Source organism: Geotrypetes seraphini, chromosome 4 (assembly GCF_902459505.1).
Source record: "Geotrypetes seraphini chromosome 4, aGeoSer1.1, whole genome shotgun sequence".
In the NCBI taxonomy this organism is placed as follows: Eukaryota; Metazoa; Chordata; class Amphibia; order Gymnophiona; family Dermophiidae; genus Geotrypetes; species Geotrypetes seraphini.
This window is the reverse complement of record NC_047087.1, coordinates 191,407,524-191,428,896: the sequence shown is the minus strand read 5'-3', so window position 1 is coordinate 191,428,896 and position 21,373 is coordinate 191,407,524. Positions and strand designations below refer to the sequence as shown.

General features: G+C 47.3%; 1 protein-coding gene across 1 annotated transcript in view; it reads right to left on the bottom strand.

Annotated features, from left to right (window-relative positions):
* The window catches only part of ANXA7 (annexin A7), a 117,238-nt gene extending 96,601 nt beyond the window's left edge, over nt 1-20,637 (bottom strand). Inside the window, exons 1-3 of the mRNA XM_033941656.1 lie at nt 20,499-20,637; nt 17,120-17,174; nt 1,061-1,253 (exon numbers count right to left, since the gene is read on the bottom strand). Of these exons, the coding sequence (XP_033797547.1) occupies nt 1,061-1,253; nt 17,120-17,173 (247 nt within the window). The 5' untranslated portion in view covers nt 17,174; nt 20,499-20,637. The remainder of the gene's footprint in view (nt 1-1,060; nt 1,254-17,119; nt 17,175-20,498) is intronic.
* Between the last annotated feature and the right edge of the window lie 736 nt (nt 20,638-21,373).

Sequence of the window (21,373 nt, the reverse complement as noted above, 5' to 3'; positions counted from 1 at the left end):
GAGTCTTGTGACTGGCCTATCGATCATGCTTGCTTTGATTTCTGTTTAGTTGCCATCAGATACTAAATACTTCTCCACTGAAATGGTGCATTTCTCATGTCTATTTACAGGGGGAATAGCTGTACCCAGGAGCTCTAGCTGCTTGCTGCCAAATGTCACTTCCTCTGCTTTCAACTTTCTGTCCATGGCTGCCTCCAGGAAGAGGAACTACCTACTCTGTGCACTGCACAGCTCTGAATCCAAGCCAGGTGGAAAAGGAATACTTCAACTAGTCTCACAAGACTTGAGGCTAGCACAAGTGCATGGATCAGTTGTTACTCTGATGGCAGTTGCAGTGGAGGCTGCAGCCCCCTCAAAAGGCACAAACTTTGAGCCCTGGATATTTCTTCATTTAGCAAGAGCTACTCAAGGTTGGCATAAGAATTTTTAAGTTTTGAAATCCCACACACATGCAATACAAGCAACTTAAAAAAAAAAAAAGGTTTCCATAGAAGTGTCTGGTTAGAAACATCTATCTTATTTGACCCAATTCAATTAGAATATTTCTTACATGGTGGTTTATATAATGTGGGAGATGAGGTTGAACAGTCTCTGAGGACTATATAAATGTCAGGTCATATTGGTATTTGATTGATCCAGTGTCTTTTCCTTTAAGGATGTTTTCAAGTTACTCTAATCAGTCTTTCCCCTAAATGAAGACTTAAAATGTGTGGTACGTTTATTCTGATCTACTGCAATGGTTTTCCTTTCTGATGGTAATGATATCTTTGTGTGTTTTACTTTCAGTTTACTGATCTAAAATATATTGGAATTTTTAAACTTAAAAAAATAAATAAAACCAAGTACGATTAGCCAGTAGCAGGACATCCCATTTTTAGTGAAATTATCTTTGCCTCTCAGTTGTGGTGATAAATGGAAATTATGCTCCCAACTGCCATATATCTTAAAATCTAAAGGAGCCCAAGACACAGCTTTCAGTGATACTAAGGAAGCATCCAACTGCTTAGTAAACATCACCATCTCACTGTTACTGATGAGACTCAGAAACCTCACAACTTACCTCCAGGGTAAGATGGCATTCCACCAGGTTGGCCAGGCACAGGATAACCCGCAGGTGCAGGGAAGCCTCCAGCTGCTGGGTAGGCCCCGCCTGGACCTGGAGGATAGGCTGCACCTCCCATAGGTGGGAATCCTCCAGCAGCAGGATATTGATACTGACCCCCAGGGGGATATGCAGACTCTCCTCCTTGAGGCTATAAGAAAACCACAAACATTGATATTAGTTTTATAGTAAACAGCATGCTGATCCTCAACAACTTGCAATTCAGGGCTATTGAAATGCTGGGGGGGCCCAGCTGGATATGGCAACTCATTTGCCCTCTGATGACCTCCACACATACCATGACAGTGACACAGTGAACAGCACTTTTGAGTCAATGGCTTCTCAAGCCACCCAATTCTGAATATTTAATGTTTTGCAGCCTCTCTGTCCTGTTCTGGCATTTCTTTTGTTTTAGGGCAGTGGGAACCCCATGGCTAATCTCTAAAGCACACCATTGCATTAAAACTCAGCAGTGATAAGACTGAAATAAAGCTTTCTTCTACAGTCCCAGCTGCTCTGCCTTGACACAACGAAAGATTAGGTTCTTACATTTGCTAATCTTCTTTCCTGTAAATCCACACTTTATTCTGGGACCAGTGGGTTATTTCCCTCCACCTGCCAGGACTTTGTAGGAAGTCTCAAACTTCAGAGGCTTAAACTCCTCCCCCTATTATCTCATCACTGTCCCTGTGAACATCAGTTAGTCTTAAAGCAGCCAGGAACTTCTGTAGAGAATAAGAACGAGAGAGAAAGGGGAACGAGAACACTCCCTGACAAATAAGTCAATTCTGCTCATATCCACAAATGCAACAATGAAAAATGAGAGAACAGGACATAAAACATTAGAAACCTGAACAAAACAGTGCTACAAGGAGACACATCCTGCACTATCAGTAGGGGGCACCTAAACAAGGACCCCCCCAACTAAGTGAGTAGGGGGCATCTAAACAAGGACCCCCCCCAAACTAAGTGCTAAATCCATTCTGATGACAGTCTTATAAAAGGCTGGTCAGAAAACAGATATCCAGCTCACCAATATATGTAAAGGCAGACAACCAGCAAGGTACAGGGCGGGTTCCCAGAATAAAGTGTGGATTTACAAGAAAGAAGATTAGTAAAGGTAAGAGCCTAATTTTTCGTTCTTGCACAACCCCACTTTATTCCGGGACCAGTGGGACGTAACAGAGCCGTCCCGAAAATTCAGAGTGGGACTGATGAGCCCGCTGCCAAAACAGAGGTACCAAAAGCCACATCCTGCTTGGCCACCACATTGATCCTATAAAACTTTGTGAATGTATGCAAGGAGGACCAGGTAGTAACCCAGCAAATCTCGTTCAGAGTAACAGCCGACGACTCTGCCCAGGACACCTCTAATAGAATGAGCCCGCACTGCGAGGGGAGGCTTCTTTCCGGCTGCCACGTAAGCTGAAGAAAAGGCCATACAGATCCACCTGTAAATTTTAGCCTTAGAAGCTGGCCTATCCTTGCGGGTAGGACCCACCAGAACAAACATGTGGTCAGAAAGGCGAAACTCATTGGTGACCTCCAGGTACCGCAATAAAATCCTGTGCAAGTCCTCAAACTAGAGGAAGCATAAGCAAGAAGGCGCACTTCCTGATTCACATGGAAAGTGGAAACCACTTTGGGAAGAAAGGAACAGTGTGCAGCATCACACCAGAATTCATAATACACAGAAAAGGATCCCAGCAGGAAAGATACTGAAGCTCCGAAACCCGAATACATGCAACGATCATATTCAATTTACCTATACTTTTTCATATTACAATATTAATTTTTTAGAAGTTAACATTACTCAAACAGAACTTGGTTTCAACACCAGAGTACATCAAAAAACCACTGACCGAAATTCCCTTTTACATTCCACAAGTTGCCATCCATCGGGATGTATATCAAGTTTACCGTATTCACAGTTTTTACGGTATAAACGTATTTGCAGTACTAATCAAGACTTCAAAATTCAGTCAAAAATGTTAAGACAAATTCATCAGACGAGGATACAACAAGAAGAATTTGAAATCAGCATACAGGAGGGCAAAATACAACAACCGTGCTTTATTACTCAATCCTTTATTAAAACAACAAGAGCCTCAGGACATTTGCACTTTTGTTTCTAAATACAACAATGCTAGTCCAAGAATTACTCGTACCATCAAAAAACATTGGCAAATTATGAAAACATTGGACGTATTCAAAAATACATCTTTACGCAGTTCATATTCCCGGGGGAAGAACCTTAAAAAGTTGTTGAGTCCATCAGAATTAAAGACTATCAAGTCAAAGATACCGATTTTGAAAGGCCATTATAAATGTGGCCATTGTTTAAATTGTGAGATCATGTTACAATCTGATCATTTTTTCAATTCGTTTGACAGTAAACTTTATACTACACATTTTATCCCAGGACAAGCAGGCATGATATTCTCACATGTGGGTGACGTCATCTACGGAGCCCCGATGCGGAAGCATTTTCAAGGAAACTTGATTGAAGATTTAAGTTTGCTCTGCTGCTCCACGCATGCGTGCCTTCCTGCTCCACTAGGGGGTGCATCCCCTCGTGGTCTCCAGTTCAAAATTTTCCGCGAGCCTAGAAGCCGTGTTTTTCAGGCTCTGCCCCAACTGCCTTCTAGCACCGCGATTTTTTTCTTGTTTTTTCACGATTAAGTCGCTGTGCGCGAATTCTTTACCTTTTTACTTGATTCCTGCTTCGTTTTCAACGACCCGGAGGCTTCCGGGTCCCCGTGGCCGCGTGGCTAATCGAGCCGCGGCTACTTTCGATTTAATGTCCCGGCCTTTGACCGGCTTTAAAAAGTGCTCCCGGTGCGAGCGGCTTCTTTCTCTCACAGATCCGCATCGCCGGTGCATCCTCTGTCTGGGGGCGGCTCATCCAACCGACTCCTGCCCCCAGTGCGCTATTTTCCAAAACCGGGCCCTCCGCCGAAGAAAAGCCCGCATGGCGGATCTCTTCACCCCGGACCAACCCTCCACCTCGGCCTCGAGGTCGGCCCCGACCTCGGCCCCGGATACCTCAGCATCGCCTCGAGACTCGACCCCGAAGTCCTCGGGACAACAGAAAGCCTCGGCTCCGGGTAAGTCCCCTCTTCCCTCTTCAGGTTCTGTAACAGCGAAGAAGCCAGCCTCGGGGACAACGGCAACGCATGGCGGAAGCCCCATGCTTACAGCCCCGTCTAAGCCCTCCAAGCCTTCGGGCCGTGCCTCCACCACACGGGAATACTCTGATACGAGGTCGCCCCCGGTGGAGCGCACCGAGGCAGTGGACATGCCTTCGATGCTGTCCGTGCCCGTCTTCCAGGACCTACTCCGAGCGATGATCACGTCGGAGCTGTCCACTGCAATGGCCCAGTTTCAATCGGCCTCGACCTCGAATGTGCCAGACCAGCCTGAGCCTCGCACTGTACAACCTCGAGGAAAGGTGCGCAACCCTCGCCGCATCCCATCCTCCTCGGACTCCTCGCCGAGACGCCCGAGACGTTCCCCCTCCGCAGACCGCCGAGGGGCAAAACGTCGGGCTAGAACGACAGAAACCTCGAACCGCCGTACCTCCAAGAAGGCCCGAGGTTCACCAACTCTACGAGGCCGTTCTCCCACACCTTGTACGGGACCACTAAGGGTCTCTCCAACCCGCGCATCCTCCGAACTCCCCTCGGACGTATTCTCCGAGGGAGTCCGGATCGAGGTCACCAATCCGACATCAATCGGTACCCCTAACCCCGGCATCGTCTCCGAGGGGCTCCTCGAGACGCCGAAGATCGACAACCCCGGAACACTCTCACAGTGCTTCCCCAGTCTCGGAACATGGATCAGAGCATGAACCTCGATACTCGAGGGAAGCCTCCCTATCCTTCTCCACCCGACGAAGGTCTCGTTCCCCGACCCCGCACGGGGCCCCGGGGACATCTCGCCCATCCTTCACTCGCTTTGTCCAAGACATGGGCCACGCATTGGACTTAGACCTCCAGTCCGACTCCAGATACTCTAAGGAGTACCTGGAGGAGCTGGATATGCCATCACTGCCCAGAGAGTCCCTTCGCTTACCACCTAACCCGGTACTCCAACAGGCCTTCTTCAGGAACCTGGAGACCCCCTACATGGTCACGGCCGTACCCTCCAAAATGGAGGCCAAGTACCGCACAGTACCTTACCCGGGATTCGAGCAACCACAGCTCTCCCACCAATCGCTGCTAGTAGAATCCTCCTTGAAAAAGGCTCACCCGTCCCGGGTCTCAGCAGCGGTCCCCCCAGGCCGAGAAGGCCGAACCCTGGACAAGTTCGGCAGGAGACTATACCAAAACGCAATGATGGCCTCTAGGGTGCAAAGCTACACTTTCACCTTCACATCATACCTCAAACACCTCATTGGACTATTGAGAGCCTTTGAGACTGACCTACCGGCCTCCCGGCAGGGAACGTTCGGCCTGCTCTTAGAGTCCCTCTCCAACCTGCGCCTTCATCTATTCCACGCGGCCTACGATGGCTTCGAACTCTCCTCCAGAGAAGCAGCCTTCGCTATCGCCATGCGCCGACTAGCTTGGCTGCGCCTGGTCGACATGGACCCCAACTTACAGGACCGGTTGGCTAACCTCCCCTGCGTGGGAAAGGAATTGTTCGATGACACTATCGAGGCGGCGACAAAACGCCTCTCCGAACATGAACGCTCGTTTGCCTCCCTTGTCTGGCAAAAGCCCAAACCACCAGCGTCCAGGCCATACAGGGCCCCTCCGCGCCGCTACCCACAAAAGTCCACCCCTGCTTTCTCGCGGGCCCCACCCAGACGTCCGCAAGCCCACCACAGGGCCATGCCAAAGTCCCATCCGCCCGCGACCACCAAACCATCCCCGTCCTTTTGACGGGACACGCGGAAGGGGGCGGGCCCCCTCCGCCATAGTCCCAGGCCGCCTTCCCATCGGGGGTCGACTCAAAGCCTTTTACCCTCGCTAGGAACAACTCACGTCGGACGCATGGGTCCTTGGCGTGATCTCATCAGGGTACTCTCTCAACTTTCGGACCATTCCCCCGGACAACCCTCCGAGGAATTGCCCTCCCAACCGGACTCAGCTACCCCTACTCCTCTCCGAAGCTCGAGACCTGCTTCGCCTGAGAGCAGTGGAGAAGGTTCCCCCCGACCAACGGGGGAAGGGCTTCTACTCCCGTTACTTCCTGGTACCGAAAAAAACGGGAGACCTACGCCCAATACTAGACTTGAGACGCCTCAACAAATTCCTGGTACGGGAAAAGTTTCGGATGCTCTCACTACCAACACTCTACCCCCTGATCGACGAGGGCGACTGGCTCTGCTCCCTCGATCTCAAGGAGGCGTACACACATGTCCCAGTGCACCCCGCTCACCGCAAGTTCTTGCGTTTCCAGGTAGGGGACTGGCACCTACAATACCGAGTCCTCCCCTTCGGACTAGCATCATCACCTCGGGTCTTCACCAAGTGCCTCGTGGTGGTAGCAGCAACCTTACGTTCCCAGGGCCTCCAGGTATTCCCCTACCTGGACGACTGGCTAATCAAAGCCCCGTCCAGGGAAGGGGTTATCTCAGCGACCCAACAGACTATTACCTACCTACAAAGTCTGGGGTTCGAAATAAACTTCCCAAAATCTCAACTACGCCCCTCGCAGTCCCTACAGTTCATCGGGGCCACGCTGGACACGGTTCGCCTCCGTTCCTTCCTCCCCCCTCCGCGCCTGGAGGCGCTAGTAAGTCTGAGCCGAAGGATCTCCCTGCTGACCTCGGTATCAGCTCGACAGATGATGACCCTCCTGGGCCACATGGCCTCCACCGTCCATGTCACACCCTTCGCCCGCCTCCATCTGAGAATCCCTCAATGGACCCTGGCGTCTCAATGGCGTCAAGACCGGGACCCGATCGACCACTCCGTGACAGTGACTCCTCCATTGCAACGATCGCTCCGCTGGTGGGCCGACTCTTCAAATCTTTCCAAAGGTTTGCTCTTCCTCACCCCACCCCACAGCAAGGTACTCACCACGGACTCGTCGGAGTACGCTTGGGGAGCCCATCTGGACGGCCTACGCACCCAAGGAATGTGGTCAGCACAAGACCGTCGCTGCCACATCAACGTGCTAGAACTTCGGGCCATCTACCTCGCAGCTGTAGCCTTCCAACATCTGCTCCACGACCGAGTGGTTCTCATCCGAACCGACAACCAGGTAGCGATGTACTACGTAAACAAACAAGGGGGGACAGGGTCTTGGCCCCTTTGTCGGGAAGCCCTGCGCCTCTGGAAATGGGCAATCTCCAACAACACCTTCCTTCGAGCGGTGTACATACAAGGAGAACAAAACTGCCTGGCGGACAGGCTCAGCCGCCTCCTCCAGCCACACGAGTGGTCACTACACTCTCAGATCCTACGAGGAGTGTTCGAACAGTGGGGGACACCTCAAATAGACCTGTTCGCGTCCCCTCACAATCACAAGCTGCCTCTCTTCTGCTCCCGGATATACTCCCCGGACCGGCTCGAGGCCGACGCCTTCCTCCTCGACTGGGAGGGAAGGTTCTTGTACGCGTTCCCGCCATTTCCTCTGATACTGCGGACGCTTGTCCACCTGAAAACAGTACAAGCCACCCTGATCCTGATTGCCCCTCGCTGGCCACGCCAGCCGTGGTTTTCCCTGCTACTTCAACTCAGTGTCAGAGATCCACTGCCTCTGCCTCTGTTTCCCTCTCTACTGTCACAGGGTCAGGGTTCACTGTTACATCCCAATCTTCAGTCTCTTCATCTGAATGCTTGGTTTCTCTCCCCCTGACTGCTCTCCCCGTGTCTCAATCAGTCAAGGAGATATTGGAGGCCTCTAGAAAAACCTCGACGAGAACCTGCTACTCCCAGAAGTGGACCAGATTCTCAACCTGGTGCTCCTCCCACAGCCAGGACCCGGTGTCGGTCCCCGTCCCCCTGGTCCTTGACTATCTACTTCAACTATCTCATTCCGGCCTAAAGACCAACTCCATTCGAGTACACCTCAGTGCGATTGCGGCCTTTCATCAGCCCCTGGAAGGGAAAGCCCTCTCGCTCCATCCCTTAGTCACTCGCTTCATGAAGGGTCTGCTGAACGTCCACCCCCCTCTCAAACCTCCCCCGGTGGTTTGGGACCTTAACGTGGTTCTGGCTCAATTAATGAAACCTCCATTTGAGCCACTAGACAAATGCCATCCAAAATTCCTCACTTGGAAGGTAATTTTCTTACTCGCGCTCACGTCCGCACGGCGGGTTAGTGAGCTACAAGCTCTGGTAGCGGATCCACCCTTCACGGTTTTCCACCACGACAAGGTGGTACTCCGCACCCATCCAAAGTTTCTACCTAAAGTAGTGTCTGATTTCCATCTCAATCAGTCCATCGTCTTACCCGTGTTTTTTCCCAAGCCCCACTCTCACCCCGGAGAAGTGGCGCTCCACACTCTTGACTGCAAAAGAGCGTTGGCCTTTTACCTCCAACGCACTCAGCCACACCGGAAAGTCCCACAACTGTTTCTGTCCTTCGACCCAAACCGGTTAGGCCACCCAGTTTCCAAACGCACCTTGTCCAACTGGTTGGCCGACTGCATCTCCTTTTGCTAAGCTCAGGCTGGTCTCGCACTGCATGGTCGAGTAACGGGACACAAAGTCCGAGCGATGGCAGCCTCCGTAGCGTTCCTCAGGTCCACACCTATTGAGGAAATCTGCAAGGCTGCCACGTGGTCTTCGGTTCATACCTTCACCTCCCACTACTGTCTGGACTCCCTGTCCAGAAGCGATGGCCGGTTCGGCCAATCGGTATTGCGAAATCTATTTGCTTAATTTGCCAACTTCCCTCCATCCCTCTTCAGTAAGCTTGGAGGTCACCCACATGTGAGAATATCATGCCTGCTTGTCCTGGGATAAAGCACAGTTACTTACCGTAACAGGTGTTATCCAGGGACAGCAGGCATATATTCTCACAACCCGCCCACCTCCCCGAGGTTGGCTTCTTGGCTAGTTAAGTGAACTGGAGACCACGAGGGGATGCACCCCCTAGTGGAGCAGGAAGGCACGCATGCGTGGAGCAGCAGAGCAAACTTAAATCTTCAATCAAGTTTGCTTGAAAATGCTTCCGCATCGGGGCTCTGTAGATGACGTCACCCACATGTGAGAATATATGCCTGCTGTCCCTGGATAACACCTGTTACGGTAAGTAACTGTGCTTTTTCAGCAATTGTAACAGTACTTATATTGTCTACCTTCTAATATGCCCCTGCAAGAAAGTGTATGTAGGGAAAACCATTAGAAGTCTCAAGATAAGATTAACTGAACATTGTTCCAACCTTAAAAGGACAAGAGCTGAAGCACCTTTAGTTGCTCACTGTTCTGAATTTCAACATAAATTTCATCAATTCAAATGTTGGGTTATTGACCATATTCCCAAGTCCATCAGGGGAGGAGATCGAAACAAACAACTTTTACGCCATGAACAACTGTGGATATCCAGATTACATTCACTAGAACCTTATGGTTTAAACAGCCACATTGAATGGCATGCTTTTTTCTGATTTCTGTTTTTTTCGTTTTTTGTTATCAGGAGCATTTTAATTTTAATTTTGGAAGTCTTCTTTCAGTACATATGTTTTACACATTATCAAAACAAGTTAACAATGTCTTAAAGTTTTATTCAAAATAAACGTTATTTCATCTTTAAATTTTGTGAGGCACACGTAGCACTTCAATCCATGACGTCACTCTATAATTTGATTGGCTAAGAAAATCTTGGCGTCCTGTTTAAATACGGGCGCCATTTTGCTCACAAAATTGTTGCTAGCAAAGAAACACGCAGCTACACCACAGGCAAGTTATATATTTTTTTACAACTACCTAAGATTATTTGAATACTTTAAGGTGTAGTAAAACTGGTTAAATGGCTATTGGGTACCGTCTAAATACGGGTGACACACACCATTTAAAATGCAGTCAGCAACAAATAATTTCATCTTTAAATTTTGTGAGGCACACGCAGCGCCACAATCGATGACGTCACTCTACAATTTGATTGGCTAAGAAAATCTTGGCGTCCTGTTTAAATACGGGCGCCATTTTGCTTATAAAATTGTTGCTAGCAAAGAAACACGCAGCTATACCACAGGCAAGTCATGTATTTTGCATTTTTTAAAACTACATAAGATTATTTGAATACTTTAAAGCGTAGTAAAACTGGTTAAATGGCAATTAGGTTCCGTCTAAACACGGGTGACATACACCATTTAAAATGTAGTCAGCAACAAATAATATGCAGTTATACTGATGATATGATATATGGTTTATCATTAACGTTTGCATTTTATTTTTGTTGCCTATGGTTTTATTGAGATATATATAACAAAAGTTTTCATTTACTTAATATTCAGTCCCAGCAGTCACTATATTAGTACATCATTTAAATAAATAGTCCTTATTTGTCGTTAAAATAATGTTATAATGTTATTTTCTCTATTTCTCTTTCTTTTTAAGAACATTTTGAGCAAAGTCAGTACCGGCACAGGGTTATTTCTTATCATCACCCCTGAAGAAGCCCGTAGAGCGAAACGGTTGGGCCTCTGTTAGGCAATTAAGATAAGTGCCTGATTTACTTTATATCATAGAAAGCCTTAAAACAAATTTGCCGGCTTTAAACTTGCTCTTTAAGTGATTTAGAGCAGTGTTCTTCAACCTTTTTACACCCGTGGACCGGCAGAAAAAAAAGAATTATTTTGTGGACCGGCAAACTACTAGGACTAAAATTTAAAAACCCCGTTTCCGCCCCATCTCCGCGAGTCGGTCCCCACAAATCATCTGATCCCATCCACACAAGCCTCAGTTATGATTTTATATTGAATGTATTTTATTAAAGTATAAAAAGAAGCAATATTCTGTACAATTGTCATTTTACAAATACAAATAATTCAGAGCAGGATCAACAAAACCCCTGTCTCCCCTCCCCTTCACATATATCCCCTCTACTATCAAGAAAACTGAACAAGCCAAATTATTACAGAATGCTACACAGAAATATCATGCTAACAGAATACTGCAGTCACACATGACAGGAATAGTTTTAGGGGAGTGCAACTAGGGCAACTGCCCCCTGGTCAGAGAGCGCCATAAGCCAGCTGGAAGCTAAAGAAGCACTGCCTGGGCTTTGCAGTCCCCAGTTATGTCTAACACCAGCTCTAGCAGGATATATATTTCAAATCTGATATATTCTAATCACAAAATAGAAATAAAATTATTTTTTTCTACCTTTTGTCATCTCTAGTTTCTGCTTTCAATCTTCTTTTCACTCTCTTCCTTCCAGCGTCTGCCCTCTCTGTCTCTTTCTTATGTCCCCCCCACTGTCTTCCAGATTTTGCCCACCCCCAAAGCCAGCCAGCTCTGCCACCTCTCCATTTTTTTCTCTGTCACCACCCCATCCCCTATGCTCTGGCATCTCTCTCTTCTCCTTTCTTTCCTTTGCACCCCATAGTCTGGTATCTTCCCTTCCCTGATTCTCTGGCCTTTCCTTTTCTTCCATCTTTCGCTCCCCCTCCATGCTCTCACATCTCCCCCTTCCTTTTCCCTTAGTCTGGCATACCTTCCTCCTTCCCTCCAAGCCCTGGCATCTCCTTTCATTCCCTCCCTCATCTTCCTTCTCCCTCCAGCTGGGTACCGCAACACTCTCCCCTGCAGCTCTGGACTTCCCCACACCTGCTCTCCCAAAATTGCCATGCTTCGGTTCCTCTTTTTCCTTCCTCCCTCCCCCCGCGGGACCCTGCGGCACCATCAGCTCTTACTCCCTCTAACGCCGGCCCTGCAGCTCCGGACTCCCCCCCCCCTTCCGGATCGCTATTATTTTAAATGTTATAGCGGCGGCGCTGTATCCATCAGTGGAGACGTCTAACCTCGGCCTGCCCCGGAACTCTTACTGCAGCAGCCGCCCGTCTAGGCAGGAACAGGAAGTCACTGTTGCAGTAAGAGTTCCGGGGCAGGCCGAGGTTAGACGTCTCCACTGATGGATACAGCGCCGCCGCTATAACATTTAAAATAATAGCGATCCAAAGGGGGGGGCAGGTGTGGGGAAGTCCGGAGCTGCAGGGCCGGCGTTACACCAATGAGAACAAGGGGCGGACCGCCCCCCACTTAATACGCCACTGATTACGGGGATCATGAAAGGAGCCGCCGCTGCTGCATCTTAGGCGATCAGGGCAGACCGCCACCGCCGCTGCTTCCTCTCACCTCCGCTCGAGTGAGCGACACCAGAAGAAGCATGAGCGACGCCACTGAAAATAGTGAGCGATCGCTCATGCGCTCACCTTAGAGGGAACACTCACTTTTCTCCCCTCCCAGCAGCTCTTCTTACTTCCCAGTGCAGCGATTCACGAAGGCAGCCTCGGATCCTTTGTTGGGTCGCGCCGCCTCTGAGGAAAGAGGAAGTTGCATCATCAGAGGCAGCCGCGACTCAGCAAAAGCCCCGAGGCTGCCATCGTGAATCGCTGCGCTGGGAAGTAAAGGAGAGCTGCAGAGAGGGGAGAAAGCCACTGTCGGAGGCTCCCCAAGATCTCTCCGGCCCAGCGCACGCTTCACATGTTGATCTTGCCGGCCCTGCGCGGACCGGCAGGAAGTTGAAGTGAGTCAATCTTGCCGGCCCTGCGCGGACCGGCAAAAATTTCCTGCGGACCGGCACCGGTCCGCGGACCGGCGGTTGAAGAACTGTGATTTAGAGAATATATTTAAATATTTATATACATTACTCATGATTTTATTGCATTTAAAAAATTAAAAAAAGAAAGCTAAAAAATATTTAAAATATTTATACAGAGTTTTTGGACCAGTGATGAAAACCTAACCCCGATTGTTCATAACTTTATTGATTGTGATCTAGGGTTTTTTTGAGGTCCTTTTTTCTCTGTTTTAAATACATTATATACTACATATAGTTTTCCACGTTCATTGGTTGAGGTAATAGCCACCAAGAAGATCTTGATTGTGAGATCCATAAGGGCTGTCTGTCCAGAGGTTAATATGACAGATAAGCCAACAAACGGAGAGCCAGGTTAAAATTCCAAGTCGGACAGGGAAGTCAAAACAGAGGCCTAAGCGGCAGAGCGCCCCACAGAAAACAAGCCACGTCTGGATGAGTTGCCAAGGCGCTCCTCAAAGAAGGAAGGCCCATACATGAAAGACTGGCAATCTGCACCCAGAGAGAAGATACTACTAGTCCCTTCTTCAGGCCATCCTGAAGGAACTCCACGAACTGAGGGACCGACGGAGCAGCTGGGTCCATTTGTCGCAGGCCGCACCAGGCCTGATAACATATACAAGCCTTCGCATAGGCAGCCACTGTAGATTTATTTTTGCTGAGGAGCAATGTGGCAATCATAGCCAAATAATAGCCCCAGTCAAGGCCATGCGCTCAAGAGCCATGCTGTATAACCAAAGCAGTCCAGATCCTGCATCGGACCCTATGTGAGGGGGTGAGAATGACAAGGTAGCCAGAGCCCACGATCATGCTGAAGTTGAACCAATTCGGCATATCATGGCTGCCTCAGCCAATTAGGCATGACCTGGATCGGAACTCCTTGGGCTGCTATCCGTCTCAACAAACACCCTATCATGGGTCATGAAGGAAAAACACAGTAGATTTTCCCATGGCCAAGGCTGTGCCAGCGCATCCAGGTCTTCACTGCTGGCCTCGTGACGGCAACTGAAGAACCGACCTGCTTTCTTCTTGGCCACAGTTGCAATGAGATTGAACGTGGGACACCCCCACTGATCTACTATGCAATCAAATGCTCTTTGAGACAGAGACTACTCTCCGGGAGCTAGAGTCTGATGATTGAGAAAATCCACTTGAACATTGCCCACTCCTGCCCCCTTCACCACTGACAGTGCCACAAGATGTCTCTCCACCTGTCAGAAGAGAAGCTGAGCCTCCACGCTTAGAAAGGGACCCCTCATGCCTCCCTGCCAAGTGACATAAGCCACTGCTATGGCATTGTCGGAGAAGATGCAGACGGCTCGATGATGGAGACAACTCTCAAAGTGGAGAAGAGCCAGCTGAATCTCTCAAAGCTCCAAGCGATTGGTGGACCACTTGCGCTCTGAGGGCACCCACTGGCCCTGAACAGGGACCGTAATATACACTGCTCCTCAACCTTTGAAACTTGCATCCACAGACAGAATCACCCAATGTGAGATTCAGAGTTTCAGGCCCATGGATAGCGAGAGGAGTCATAACTACCTTGCAAGACTGTTCCAAGCCACAGTCATCCAGGGCAGGAGTGCATGCAATGGGTCCCACTAGGTGTTCCAGCATGAAAGCAGTGCATCCAGCAGTGGATGCAGATGGGCTCTGGCCCAAGGAATCACATTGATTGTTGCCACCATAGTTCCCACAACCCGGAGGTACTGCCGTGCAATTGACTGCCATGCCATTGGGACCGGAGTGGCCAGAAGGACCCTGATAACCTGTTGAAGCTTCTTCTGACGGGAGACAGGCAGAAACACTTTGTTCTGTCCCGTATAAAATTGAACTCCCAGGTATTCCAGATCCTGCATCAGTTTGAGGTGGCTCTTCCTGAAGTTGATCAACCAGCCCAGGCACTGCAGCAACTGCACCACCTGATGAACAGTCTGATGCCACTCAGGCTGCGAAGGAGCTCTGGTCAACCAGTCATCCAGATACAGGTGAACCAGGGCACCCAGGGTGCGAAGATGGGCTGCCGCCACCACCATCACTTTGGTGAAGGGCAGCGCAGCAAACTGGAAATGTTGCCCTAAGATGTGGAACCACGGTATAAGTACAGCAGAAGGAAGGGACTTTCAGAATACCTTCCAAGACCAACAGAAAATGGATACTGAGAAGAGGATAGCAGCTAACATATAGAAATAGAAATGCTTTAATGGTTTGCCACTCTGTATTTTAAGCTAATACTAGCAACAGAGCATGTTGTGCTATGAAAGAGCAAATTTCCAACCATTTCCTTTGCCCGCCCATTCTTCTACTCAGTGTATGTTCAGTTCAAGTCATCCAGTGTTCCTTGATTTCTGTCAGCTACTCACATTGTCCTCTATCTTTCAATAGTCCATATTAGCCCGTGCTCTTGCATATATGGAGGACTATTTTTATATAGTGATACATTAATCCAGTTTGGCCTTTCAAGATTTCTACAAGGAATATCCTTAAGATAATTTTGTAGATAGTTAGTCATGTGAAAAAATTAGGACACACCATAAAATATTCAGTTCTTTCTTAAGAAAATTCATATATTGATGTTAAATTTTTTTTTTTTAATTTATCTCTGGAAAAGAAAGTGATGTAATTGCAGGTAAACAACAAAAATTTTCCTTGATTTATGAAACAAAAGATATCCACAAAAATGTGTATTCCAATTGAATAAATTAGGACACCCTAATAACAAACATAACATAGCTCCCGACCCTAAAACCCGCACTACGCGTTAGTAAAGGAGGGGGTTATTTTGCTACTCCTCTGCCACCCATACAAATATAGTAGGTGCAAAGTACATACTTTTAATGTGCATACTTACACTTATTTTTACACCTTAACACCGTCCAATTAAACAAATACCATAAATAGATTGTAACCTACCCTCTCTAACTGCATTCCATATGTATTTTTCATACAGTTCTTCACTGTCAGTTTAATTTCCATCCTATAAATTCACATAGAATTTTTCTTTTTTCAACCATCTTTATTTTCTCTTCTTTATTAATTTCCAGGTACTTTAGTTAGATTGTGAGCCTTCGGGACAGTAAGGGAATTTTTAAGTACCTTCTTACTTCTCATTTATAATCTTAATGTATATTTTCTTCAAACCGCTTAGAATCTAACGGATGTAGCGGTATATAAGAAATAAATTACATTACATTATTTTTAATAAATGCTTTGAAAATTAGCATCTAGGTAAAGTACATGAGATATCTAAAAACTGTCCCCCCCTTCCCCATAAGGTTCATTATGTAATATTACAAAATGCATGGCCCATTTTGGCGGTGGGTCCTACTTTATTCCATTTAAGTGTGGATTTTTTTTATATATAAAGTATAAAGCATACAAAGAATTTGCAAGCAAATATGTTTATTAAGAAATATTGTTACTACTGCAATGCCCTGTACCTTGGAATAACAAAAGCAAGGTACAAGGCACTGCAGGTAGCTCAAAACATAGCAGCAAGATTGATATTTGATTTGTTAAAATATGACTATTGTTTGCAGAATTCAATATAAAGCAGTAATAATCTGTCACCAATATGTTACCAAGCAGATCATTACTTTCTGAGAATTTAGCTTTACTAAAAACGAATGCTAACCCGAGGTTGGTGGAGACTGGCAAAATGATTTTCTGTTGTGCAGGAGTTAAAATATGGAACGCCCTTGTGGGCCAAATATGAAACTGTCGTGAAAGGGGACTGTTTAGAAAATTGCTAAAGACACAATTATTTGTAGATGTTTTTTTCTAGTCAGTAATTTTCTCTGGTTTAGCTGAAGAATTATTCATGATCTTTTTAATCAAGCTTTTGCTGCTATTTTGCAGATATGTTTTTACGATTGTTTGTTTGTTTTATTATGTTCTTTTATAATTTATGTATGTAATTCATGTAAACCGCTTAGTTTTAAACAGTATAGAAAATTTTTAAATAAATAAAAAAAAATTATTGTCCAACCTGGTGAGGAGGCAGGTGAGCCAAAGACAAGAATTGTCTGTGTGAAAAAGAATTGCCACCGAGATTTGGTAATGAAAGGATTTATTGCCTGGAGACAACAGTAAGTGCTGGGAAATTATCGATATTATAAAGTACAGCACAGGAGCTTTCTGCAGCAGCAGTAAACCAATCTCTCTGTTTCCTGTCACAAATGCTCAACGTCTTCAGGATTAGGGAGGAGCAACAATGTCTAACTCAAGTGAACTGACACCAACAAGGTTTCAGACACATGTTTGAGGAGCTTTAAGCATCATGTGATATATACTTACCGGGTAACCAGGGTATGCAGGATAGCCTGAAGGGGGATAGCCTGGGTAAGACATTCTGCGAAAGAAAACAAAGTGTGTTCAACCACTTATTTAAATTCTCCTAGAAAATTTCAAATTAAAGAATCAGAACGGTAAATAAGGCTTGGCTCAATGCCCATAAACAAGAGGAGGAGTCCCAGCTTAATGTCTGAAAGGACCAGACCTGGAAGGAATGGACCCTAACCCACAGTCATCCCAGTCCTTTTCCAACTGAATTTCTGGTTCCTGCAGAGCACCTTTATGTGCTGAACCAGTGCTCCCCTTCCCCCCAAACATATACCGGCGTGCTACTAGGCTGTGCACACAAGCCTTTATATTTCCTATAAGCTTCAAACATTAAACCCACAAAATCAGAGTCAAATCCCTGAATATACATAGTAATTTAGGACATTTGCTACCTCCTCATGGATTCACAAGGTACCTGCGCATTTGTGTTTCATTGACGATGCTGAGTCACAATTTGAGAGGCCCAGGAGGGATTTGTGACCCAACATTCAAGCACCCTGCATCTCTAAGCTCTTGGAGAGATCAGAGGGGGCTAAGTCCAGTGTTCCCGCTCCCCCTTATGTGCCCCATGGAACGGAAATTATTCTCAGCTGGTCATTCAGTATAAAACTGGCAGCATACAGGGATAGAAAGGCCTGGAGAGTCCACAGAAATATATTATCAAAATAGAGGTGTTTTGAGGCAGAGGCTTTTATAATAAAATTGGGAAATTCAAGATGGGACACCACAGCAGCGTTTTGGTGCCAGAAAACAGTTCAGGAGAGCTATATAAAACTTTCAAAAATGCAAAGGGATTTTTGGAGGAGGGAGACCTTATAGGAAGCCCTAGAGACCCTCAGAAATTAAGTTTTTGAATCACCTCAAAGTCTCCCTTAGACAGTAATAGACTGCACTCACAGAATTGCCTGGTGCTGTGCCTGCATCAGCTCAAATTGCAGCTGAACAGAGATTTCAGCCTCAGGCTGCCTTTAAGACAGGCTCTGAGAGCCTGAAACACTTGACCCCACTAGCTCCTCATATATCTTCAGGGAGGGAACACAGCCAGTATCCACTACAGTCCTCTGGAGCAATACAAGGCCACTCAGCCTACACTTGAAGTGCCTGATTAATCAGGGGAGAACTGAGCTTCTAAGGGAACGCACTCTGAACTGTGGGTTGGCTAGGTAGGTGCCCTGTGAAAGGTTTTTCCCCCCCCCCAGCTACATTCCTCTGAACCAGAAACTGTATCTTCTCCCAGCCACAGCTGTCCCAGAAATCCTGGAATCCTCTGGAGCACCAGGAAGTCTTAAACTTCAGATGAAAAACTCAAACAGAATAAATCAAACCCAGAGCAAAAGAAAAGACACTTTCTCAACTCACTTTCAGAAGGAAAAACTGAGGAGATGAAGTACTGTCCACTGACACAAGGAGGTGGAGCTGAAAAACTGTAGATGATTCCTTCTGCAAAAACTTGCGGATAGAGGTGAGTAACCCACTGGTGCAGACTCAAGTCTCTTTTGCAATGGAAAAAGTATGCCTCAAAATTTGGTTCTAGGGCCTGTTCTTTTTAACATTTTTATAAGCGATATCACTGAAGGGCTATCAGGTAAGATTTGCTTCTTTGCAGATGATACCAAAATCTGCAACAGAGTACATCCCTGATAGTACGAATAACATGATGAAGGACCTAGCGAACCTTGAAGATTGTTCTGAAATTGGCAGTTAAAATTTAATACTAAAAAATGCATTTAGGCTGCAAAAGATTTAATGCTAAAAAATGAATTTGGGCTGCAAAAACCTGAGGGAACAGTACAGTTTATGAGGTGAAGAACTTCTGTGCATGAAAGAGATGCGGGACTTGAGTGTGATAGTATGTGATGATCTTAAGGTGGCCAACAGGTTGAAAAGGCAACTGCAAAAGCTTGAAGGATTCTAGGATACATAGGGAGAGGTATAGCCAGTAGGAAAAAGGAGGTATTGATGCCCTTGTGTAAGACTCTGACCAGACTTCATTTAGAATATTGTGTACAATTTTGGAGACCGCACCTTCAAAAATATATAAAAAGGATGGAGTCTATCCAGAGGAAGGCTACTAAAATGGTGTGTGGTCTTCGTCATAAAGTGTATGGGGACAGACTTAAAGATCTCAATATGTATACTTTGGAAGAAAGATGGGAGAAAATGCGCATGAGGCAAGTCTCTTTCATTTGAAAGGAAGCTCCGAAATGAGAGGGCATAGGATGACGTTAAAAGGTGATAGGTTTAGGAGTAATCTAAGGATCTAAGGAAATACTATTTTACAGAAGGGGTGGTAGATAAGTCTCCTGATAGAGGAGACAAAGATGGTGCCTTAATATAAGAAAGCATGTGATCTCTTAGGGAGAGGAGGAGGTGGTAGATGCTATGGATGGGCAGCCTGGATGGACCATTTGGCTTTTATCTGCCATCATGTTTCTTTGCTTCATGTTTCTATTTATTCCTTCCTCCATATCACTTCTCCATCCTTGCCTCAAATATAGGGTCTGGAGCTGTTAGCTCCAGGTTCAACCCTTCCCCTCCAGTTCCCTAAATGAGATGAGGAAAGATCAGAGATAAGAACTGAATGCCTCTTTTCTGCTGTGCTCTGCTGCTCAAAGCTACTAGCTACTTTCCATACCAGCAGGGTAGGAGCAGGAAGCAAAAGACAGCCTCGTGTAACACTCCCTTTGGCGTTCCCCTGACTTTTAGGGTGCCTCTAAGTCTGATTTTATACTAAACGATCCTGTGATTATCATTAAAGACATCTTCACATTTTGTTCTGAAACAGGAATTGAGCATAAAATTGTCCTGTTTTTACACATGACAGAACTAGAGTTCTGATAAATGGGTTGCAAATGGCATGGTGCATTATCACTCCCCCCCCTCCCACTTTCCCTTTAACTCTTCTTGCCCTTTTCCTCCCACCTCCCTTCCAGAGTCCAGTTCAGCTCGCTTCCCTCCATCTTTCACAGTTTCTTTCCTCAGGTACTTTTCCCCCCCATTTCCCATCCTACCCAAATTCATCTCTACCTCTCCCCTTAAGTTCACTGCCAGCTCCTCCCCCCCTCAACTTTCCCAAGTTCCTCGGTCTGCTCTTCTATGCTACACTGACAGCCGCCCTGTTGTCAAAAACAACCGCTACTCATCGCCCCAACCCTTTCTCAAAACACTTCACACGCATTTGACAGCCCCCCCCTCCCCCCCGGACGCCCCTCTTCCTACGCACCGGAGAAACGGGTGTAACCATCTCGCTCCAGCGTGTCTCTTCCGCGTCCGCAATTCGGCAAAAAAAAAAAAACCCCTCCCTTCCCCCTTTTAACGCTTTTCCCTTCCTTACCTTGAAACTCAGGCCTAGACGCGCCCTTCACCGACCCCACCGATTTCCTTCTCCAGCACTCTCCACCCTCCTCTGTCGCAGCTTCTCGCCCTGGTGCGTGTTCCGCCCTTCCACAAACGGGAAATTGCGTCTCGCATGGTGGGAGGAGGCGGAACGCTGGCAAAAGGAAGTCCGTTTCTGTCAGCAGCGTGCGCTTTGCTGGAGAATGAAAACCGGGGGGGGGGGGGGAGGCTTGTAGGGGGCGGTGCAGACAATTTGATAAGGTAGGACATGGGGGCGGGAGTTTGAGAATGAGAGAGAAAGGTTGCACTAGAGCTGGGGACAGGTTGAGCATGAGGGAGAGTTGCTGGGCTAGGGAAGGCTGAGAATAAGGGAAGGATTGGGGCTGGTGGGAAGTCTGAGAATGAGGGAGGGATGTTGCACTAGGATTGGGGGGAGGCTGAGAATGAGGGAAGGACTGGGGCTGGTGGGGAGTCTGAGAATGAGGGAGGAATGTTGCAGTATGACTGGGGGGAGGCTGAGAATGAGGGAGGAATGGTGCACTAGGACTGGAGGGAGGCTGAGAATGAGGGAGGAATGGTGCACTAGGACTGGAGGGAGGCAGAGAATGAGGAAAGGACTGGGGCTGGTGGGGAGTCTGAGAATGAGGGAGGAATGTTGCACTAGGGCTGGGGGAGGCTGAGAATGAGGGAAGGATTGGGGCTGGTGGGGAGTCTGAGAATGAGGGAGGAATGTTGCACTAGGTTTGGGGGGGAGGCTGAGAATGAGGGAGGAAAGCTGGTTTGGAGGGAGGCTGAGAATGAGGGAAGGACTGGGGCTAGTGGGGAGTCTGAGAATGAGGGAGGAATGTTGCAGTATGACTGGGGGGAGGCTGA